Source organism: Sparassis crispa (assembly GCF_003851025.1).
Source record: "Sparassis crispa DNA, contig_000002F, whole genome shotgun sequence".
Classification (NCBI taxonomy): Eukaryota; Fungi; Basidiomycota; class Agaricomycetes; order Polyporales; family Sparassidaceae; genus Sparassis; species Sparassis crispa.
The window spans coordinates 139646-148158 of record NW_020939749.1 but is presented as its reverse complement, the minus strand read 5'-3'; the positions used below and the strand labels follow the sequence as shown (position 1 = coordinate 148158).

The following is an 8513-nucleotide window of genomic DNA, read 5'->3' as shown; positions in this document are numbered from 1 at the left end:
GCCTGACTCATTTATTTCTATTAAGTTAGGCTCATATATTTTCTGTTGAGTTTAGCTCATATATTTCTGTTGAGCCTGGCTCATTTATTTCTATTAAGTTAGGCTCATATATTTTCTGTTGAGCTCAGCTCATATATATATATATTTTTGAGCTTAGCTCGTATATTTCTGTTGAGCCTAGCTCACATTTGTTGGGCCTGGCTTATTTATTTCTATTAAGTTAGGCTCATACATCTTCTGTTGAGCTCAGTACTTCAGGGTACTCTTTATCCCTAGCTCTTAGAAACAAAATCTTCTATAGTATGTCATAGCTAAGAGCTTTTTAAGTGTCAGACTGACTATAGTACCTATTATGTCCCAGAGCATTCTGTGAGATTGCCCAGAGCATAGATAGGGTATAGGCTGGGCATATGGGATGATTATTATATGGGATATCCTACTAGGCTAGGACATTAATTGTTTATCCCAGTTCACTACTGTCATACTACATAAATTGTACTTATATAGTACAGTAAATCAGAGCTTTATTAACACTTTATATAAAAATGTGACATTCAATTTTAAGGATATCCCATTTTAAGGATATCCCAGTTTAAGGACATCCCATTGTAAGGACATTCTCAAGTGTGATTTATTTGTATGCTGACAGCTATTCAGGCTATTATTTGTCTGAATATATCTGTTAGACTATTATAATTACCTAAAAACCTATACTAGTCATTGTATTATTAAGATTGGAGAGTGACAGGTCCTTAGATGGGATATCCCCTCCTATAGCATAATGTTCCAGAGTATAAGAAGTCATTTGGTGAATGTGTTTGTGAATGTAACTTTACTGCAATCTTAGGTCAAATGTCTTCCTTGCTTTGTTCAGGTACATTCTATAGTAGCAGACTTAACTAAACCGTCTCTTATTTGCTAGTGTATAAGTAGACAGAGTTATTGTGTTTCTTCTGGTTATTAATGAAAGTTATAGAATATTCTTGTTAGATGCAATATACTAAAGGTGACATCATATCAATTTGAACATTGCATCAGAAAAGGTATAATTACTTTTGAAACACGAGAATAAAAACTGTTGTTTGGCCTGTTATAGTTGTTATTTGATCTAATGAACATGTTATACATACCACTAATAGTAATTAGTATTATAACACTGCAGGTGAATATAAAACTTAGTATGAGATATCTCACTATTTGTGGATCTTCCATCTCATTTGAAGTATCTGTAAAGCACTGGTTTACTGTACTATGTAATTAAGGTTTATACAGTATGGCAGTAGATGAAAAGATGAAACAACAAATATACAACAGCCTAAAAATACATCTTCTGCTAACAGTGGGACATCCTTATATACCCGTGACACCATGGGACAACTAGTAATACTGGGATAAACAATTAATGTCCTAGCCTAGTAGGATATTCCACATAATAATCATCCCATACACTCAGCCTATACCCTATCTATACCCTGAGCAATCCCACAGAATGTCCTGAGACATAATAGGTACCATGGTCAGTCTGACACTTAAGAAGCTCTTAGCTATGACATACTATAGAAGAGCTTATTGCTAAGAGCTAAAGATAAAGGGTACCCTGAAGTGGCAGTAAATGATCTCAAGCCAGATTAAGGTACATTGGAAGGACAGTGTCCATTTACTGTGCATAGTTTGACAAGCGATGAACTTAGTGAACTACTCAAGAATGACCCACAAAAAGTTTGTGCAAAAGCAATAGCACACTTCAGACAAGGTGGCAAGGTACTTGCAGTTGGACATTCTGAACAGGCTGAATCATTATATAATAACCCACAACTATATTCACAAATGTTTCCATGGTTATTCCCATACAGTTTAGTGGGAAATAGATATTGACCCCTACCATCATGTGACAGGTGATAATGACCAAGGAACTCCATAGATTTCCTATGGCAATAGGATAACACAGGGTTAAACAGGATGACTATTGGATGTTCCTAGGTATTAGCCCTTCATGGCCTTCCCTTGGTCAGGTACTTCCCCTATAAGGTCATGGGACTTACACAGGTATCATGGTCAGTCTGACACCTGAGAAGCTCTTAGCCATGACACAATCATTTGTAGTACATGTAAAATTTTAGTAAAATTTTAGTATGTATCATACATGTACTGCAAATGTTCTTGGTGCCCAGGACATCTTATATGTTTGGAGTAGGAGCACCTAACATCTTCTCACAATGTTCTGAAAATTAATGGCAGCCAGAAATGTAATGTGTTTGGCCATGGAAAATCCTTATTATACAGAGCATATTGCATCAAGAGACAAGCCCAGAATATAGTAGCAAAATGATAAATGTTCCTGAATGAAACATGCAGCAAGTCTGCAGGACATTCTCCAATGAGACATTGTGTGAGACATATTATATGTTCCAGAATGGTACATGCAACATGTCTCCAGCATGCTCTCCAATGGAACATTGTGCGAGACATATTAGATGTTCCTTATCATGTTCAGAACATGTGACATGTCCAAAAATGTAATCTGTTCCTTGGATGTTCAGACACTGTTCCAAGGCAGAACATCCACTTTTGCCTCCAGTGTCCATTTACGGTCAGATATTTTGTTAACTCCTCGAGTATTTCAAATCCACCTCATTATTTCTCTGCCAAATTGGCAGCCACTGGGACTGTATACCTATAGTAGGTACTTTCTACATATACTATGAACACTGTTATCTGAATTTTATTGTAATGAAAATAGCTGCTTGCTGTCAGCTGTTACTTCTCACTTTTTGTCCTTGCCTTCATCACATTGTTTGAGCAAGGAGGAAATCATAGTCTACAACAGCACACTGGTTGAAGCATGAGCATCAGGTCTACTCAAATCACTAGTCTCAGTTATAAGCAAGACTTGCATTGACACATAGAATGTTCTTACTAGTAATAACAAGTAAGGAGGATGTGAGAGACTTCCGAGCAAAACCTGAACAAGAAAGTAACTAAGTAAGGAGGACATGAGAGACTGCCAAGCAGTACCTGAACAAGAAAGTAACTAAGTAAGGAGGATGTGAGAAACTGCCAAGCAGTATCTCAACAAAAAAGTAACTAAGTAAGGAGGATGTGAGAAACTGCCAAGCAATATCTCAACAAAAAAGTGAACTAAGTCTGCACCTTTTGCAAACTATCAATATTAGTCTCTGACACAATGATATCATGTCCAAAGGGTGCACACTCCTCCTCTCTTGATTGTGCCAAAGGTATAGGTCATTTTAGTGCGGCAGCCTCAGCAGCTTTCACCAACTGCTGTGTCTTCTCTTTCTGTACATCCACCTGTATGTGGGTAGCAAGCACCAATGTCTCAAATGCAGACACCTTTGCTTCAAGATTTAGGATCATCAATGGAGCATTTGTATACTGCACCTCCAATGAGCGAGACAGTTCGAGCACAGACTCGAGCTGCTTTGACAGTGTGTCAAGGTGTTCAGTGACATCCTCTGAGGAAGAAGCAGGAACATGGGGGATGCGTGGAGATAAGGGCAAGTGCAGATGAGCACAAAGTGAGACAGGTCTGAGTTGCCACCTTGAAGATAGATGGGATGCGAATCATAGTCCTCATCATTATCACCCATGCCCATCCCAGTTAGCTCAGGTGTTCTTGAGTGTCCTAACTCCTCCCTTCTCCACCTTCAGTCTTCTTCCTCTTGCTCAGTGGCTAGATGTTCTTTATCCTCTTCATCAACTCATTCCAGTTTATACAGGACAACCGTCACGATGCTACATGCATTATCATCATCTCTGAGTAAATCTCTGTCGTGATTCATTTTGTCCTGATGCTGCCACTGATGAATAGGACTGCCATTCTGGTGCTGTCTGTACACCTATCAAGCAGGTTCTGCACACCAGCTGGGCTGTCTACAGTCATACATGGATCTCCTGGTTACTCTGAGGAGCTACATCTCTCCTGTATGGGCCTATGGATGTCTCAGAGGGCCATGGCATCATACGTGGATCTCTCGACAGGTCACTCTGGGGAGTTACATCTCTTCTGTATGAGCCTACAGATGTCCCAAAGGGTCATGGCAACATATGTGGATCTCCCAACAGGTTACTCTGGGGAGTTACATCCCATTTGGGTCTACAGATGTCCCAAAAGGCCATGTCAGTCTTCACATATCTCCTGACAGGTCACTCTGGGGAGTTACATCTCTCCCGTATGGGCCTACGGATGTCCCAGAGGGCCATGTCAGTTTTCAAGTATCTCCTGACAGGTCACTCTGGGGAGTTACATCTCTTCCATATGGGTCTACAGATGTTCCAAAGGGCCATGCCAGTCTTCATGTATCTCCCGACAGGTCAGTCTGAGGAGTTACATCTCTCCTGTATGGGCCTACGGATGTCTCAACGGGCCATCAGATCTCCCAACAAGTTATTCTAGAGAGGTACAACACTCCTATCTGGGCAAATGGACATCCCAATGGCTATATCAGGGATATACAGACATATATAGATTTCCGAAGTTATATACCTCCCACTCATCTGTGCAGCAGTTTTCGCTAGATAATTTGTGCAATCCTACTTGTTACAAAGTTCTAGAGGTGAAGCACCTGCTTGCGCGGGGATTGACTAACTGTCTGCATGACTTCATCATTGAAGAGACTATCAGAGTCAAAATCTACCGCACTGGGATGATACATATCCATCAATGCAGCATCCTTAGCAGCATCAAGGAGTTCACCATCATCTTCAGGATGTGTGGCCTCATCAAAGCTCATCTGATCTTCATTATTGGCATCCTGCACAGCATTCATGAAGCAGATACCATCACCTTCATCATTCCAGCTTCCGGTAACCTCATATGCAGCTGCTGCAGCTAGCTGTGCTTCGGATGGACCCCAGGTCTCAGTCATGTCTCATTTTCAAGAGATCATGCATACTCAGGCCTGCCACGTCACACACAGCTGGCATAATGACTCACGTTGACAGTCAAGCTGGTAGAGGAGGCCTGGATTGTCACCTGCATATAATCAGACCACTGTGACAGAGAGAGAACTGCAGTGAGACTTACCTGCATCCATGTAAGCCCTTTCATTGCTTGTCCACTCCTCCACAAACCACTCTTGCAGAGAACACCTTTCTTCCTGCAACCGCTCCTTCTCCTCATTGCAGCGATCTAGTAAGAGGCAATTCTTGATGCCTTCATGAACAGTCTCATCACCGAGCCAACGTGGGACCACGTGATGTCATCATTATCATCGAGGCTGACATCTTGCCAAATATCATCATTGACATCAAGCTTGAAGAGGCCGTTGTCTTGAATCGGCTGCAGTGACACTGCATATTGTGGGGCCTTGCGTTGCTTGATGAGAAGGTCCATCTGCTTGCACAAGTTGTTGTAGGTCTTGGCCAGCTTGAGGATGCTGGGCTTGTGATGCTTGATTGATGACTCAGCATGAAAGCTGAGCTTGTTATCTCAACATGTCATCAGTTATTAGACTGAATCCAACATGTGGAGACTTACTGTTGACCGTTTAATGATACGAGCATTCGAGCCGCTCGAGCTCGAACTTGTGCTGATGGAGACAGTTGCGGATGCACTGCTTGACTGCACGCACATTTATACACAGCTTCAAAAAGGCATTGTTGATCAAATGTGAGACCTGCAGCTGCTCACTGACTCCTAATGCAGTCTTCTTATGTTGCAAGGCTTGCTTGACATTCACTCTCGATGCTGAATATATCATCATCATTCCCAAGTAACTTGAGTTCCAGTAGGCACATGCTCTCCTTGTATATGCTGATGAAGGGATGCATAGCGCCCTCAGGTGGGAATCACATCCGCGAAGCGGTCTCACATTTCGGAGATACTACAGGGTGCTACATAACTGACCCTAGTCTGACACCAATTGGAAGCTGGTTATCGGAGGAGGGAACACTATGAGCTCAAACACTACTTCTAACTCCTCGACTACGATCTGCAACCGTCTTAAAGTATCCATCATTGTCAGTTATAAAGAATAATCTTTAGTGCTTATAAGTTACAATTAAGGCTGAAATCCGGGTTTAATAAGCAGGTCATGTACAAGGATAATCTACTGAGGGATTATCTCCTCAGTAGATTATCTTTTTGAAGTAGTCTAAGCTAATCTGATGATAATCCAAAGGGATAATCCTAAAGATCATCTAAAGGATTATCCAAAGCCAAAATTGATTTAAAAACTTGCACTCAGCCAGGATTAAACTCTCAACCTCAGAAGAAAGTCACATGACCAAGAAACTTCAGACACTTTGACCACTACTCCATATAACCTTAACAGTTTACACTCATGCATAATATATATAGTAAATTTTGCTGAAAGGACTTAGACAAATTCTGCTCATCACAAAAGTAGTGACTGAGTTAGACATAAGAAAAAGGATGTTTCTAGTCACTTTAGGGTACCCTTCAGACCTAGCTCTTAGCTTTAACATAACTTGTAGTGTATTGTAGCTAAGGGCTTCTCAGATGACTGACTGACCATTGTACTAACACATGTTCCAGGGCATTATATGTGACTATCCAGTATAGATATGATATAGGCTGGTCCATCTTATAGTACTAGTGTATTTACTAATTGTTCTATAATGTCAGGTACATAAGATGTCCCACTGTTCACTTTAGAGTACTTTTTATCTCTAGCTCTCAGCAACAAAATGTTCTATAGTATGTCATTGCTAAGTGCCTCTTAAGTGCAGTATGATCATAGTATCAATACATGTCTCAGAGCATTAAAAGATTGCTCAGGCCATAGATAGGATGTAAGCTGGGCATATGTGATGAATCTTGTGAGGGATATCTTACTAAGCTAGAACATTGATACTCTGAAGTAAACAGTGGGACATCTTCTGTACCCCTGACATTATAGAACAACTAGTAAATACACTAGTACTATAAGATGGACCAGCCTATATCATATCTATACTGGATAGTCACATATAATGCCCTGGAACATGTGTTAGTACAATGGTCAGTCAGTCATCTGAGAAGCCCTTAGCTACAATACACTACAAGTTATGTTAAAGCTAAGAGCTAGGTCTGAAGGGTACCCTAAAGTGACTAGAAACATCCTTTTTCTTATGTCTAACTCAGTCACTACTTTTGTGATGAGCAGAATTTGTCTAAGTCCTTTCAGCAAAATTTACTATATATATTATGCATGAGTGTAAACTGTTAAGGTTATATGGAGTAGTGGTTAAAGTGTCTGAAGTTTCTTGGTCATGTGACTTTCTTTTGAGGTTGAGAGTTCAATCCTGGCTGAGTGCAAGTTTTTAAATCAATTTTGGCTTTAGATAATCCTTTGGATGATCTTTAAGATTATCCTCTGGATTATCCCTTTAAATTATCCTTTGGATGATCTTTAAGATTATCCTCTGGATTATCCCTTTAGATTATCTTCAGATTAGCTTAGAATACTTCAAAGGGATAATCCTCCAGTAGATTATCCTTGTACATGGCCTGCTTATTAAACCCGGATTTCAGCCTTAATTGTAACTTATAAGCACTAAAGATTATTCCTCATAACTGACATCACTGAAGTACCATCTGCCAACTTATGTCTACCGGTGATTCCACGCATGACATCGTACAGTTCACGGGCCACATTGCGCAATGTCTCAACCCGAAGGTGCAAGGTTCCTGATGGCAATAAAAAGCTGAGGAACATGATTTCAGGAAAAATATAGACAGGACGACCGCGCACCAATGTCAGGGAGACCATCCGGCGGGTGCCCTAAACTGAAGTCCTCGCAGACAGCGAGGTCATCGTACAGAATGCGGGCAGTCAAACTATGAGGAATGACCGCAGGAAGGTGGTCTGGAATCTGAGGTATCATCCGATAACCACCTTTTATAGTGCGAGCTGTCGCAAGGTGTATCTCCACTTGGGCCAGGACAGGGATATCGCACGGGATGGGTAGGATGATCCTCACACTGGCTGCCTCAGACTGAGCTTGGACCATGAGGACCTGAGGGATGTGTGAGGGTCGGACAGTGAAGGAACGTATAATTGCAGGAGCCTCACCAGCAGGATGTGCATCCGGACTGCCCATGCTTTCCACAGGATTGGATCAAAGGGCTTAGTAAAGATCTCAATGCGAAGAAGTGCTTCCATGAGGGTGTATTTGCGAAGGATGATGCTGGCGTCCATGGATGGGAGATTGAGTTCAGGATAGAAGATATGCCTCCGAGGCAGGTGGGTGCTTATTAGGCACTCGGGCGAGACCGGTGATAGATGACCCCTCAGATTGAGTAGGAGCGTGAGGGGACGGGATTGCGAGATATGGCGTGAGGGGACGGGATTGCGAGATATGGCGTGATGGGCAGTGGTTCAGCAGAGCCATTCTTAAGCAGATGCATGCAGTATCGGGAGGGCAGGAAAGGTCAGGACCAGTTTTAAGTATGATGGCAGGAGAAGAGGAAAGGGGAGAATCCACCATCCCAGAAGGTATGCTTGCAAAAGCCTCATTCACATTCTCATCCCATTCAGTTAGTGCGTCTT

At 41.7% G+C, this 8513-nt stretch overlaps 2 protein-coding genes across 2 annotated transcripts; both read right to left on the bottom strand.

Moving 5' to 3' along the window:
• Positions 1-4568: 4568 nt before the first annotated feature.
• On the bottom strand, positions 4569-4886 carry SCP_0300430 (hypothetical protein; the record flags this gene model as incomplete). Its single annotated transcript, XM_027755440.1, has 1 exon — positions 4569-4886. One exon carries the CDS (start codon positions 4884-4886, stop codon positions 4569-4571), a length of 318 nt encoding a protein of 105 aa, XP_027611241.1.
• A 2631-nt stretch (positions 4887-7517) lies between these two features.
• SCP_0300420 (hypothetical protein) lies at positions 7518-8162 on the bottom strand (the record flags this gene model as incomplete). Its single annotated transcript, XM_027755439.1, has 3 exons — positions 7518-7651; positions 7716-7980; positions 8037-8162. The coding sequence occupies 3 exons, from the start codon at positions 8160-8162 to the stop codon at positions 7518-7520; spliced, it is 525 nt and encodes a 174-aa protein (XP_027611240.1).
• Positions 8163-8513: the final 351 nt, after the last annotated feature.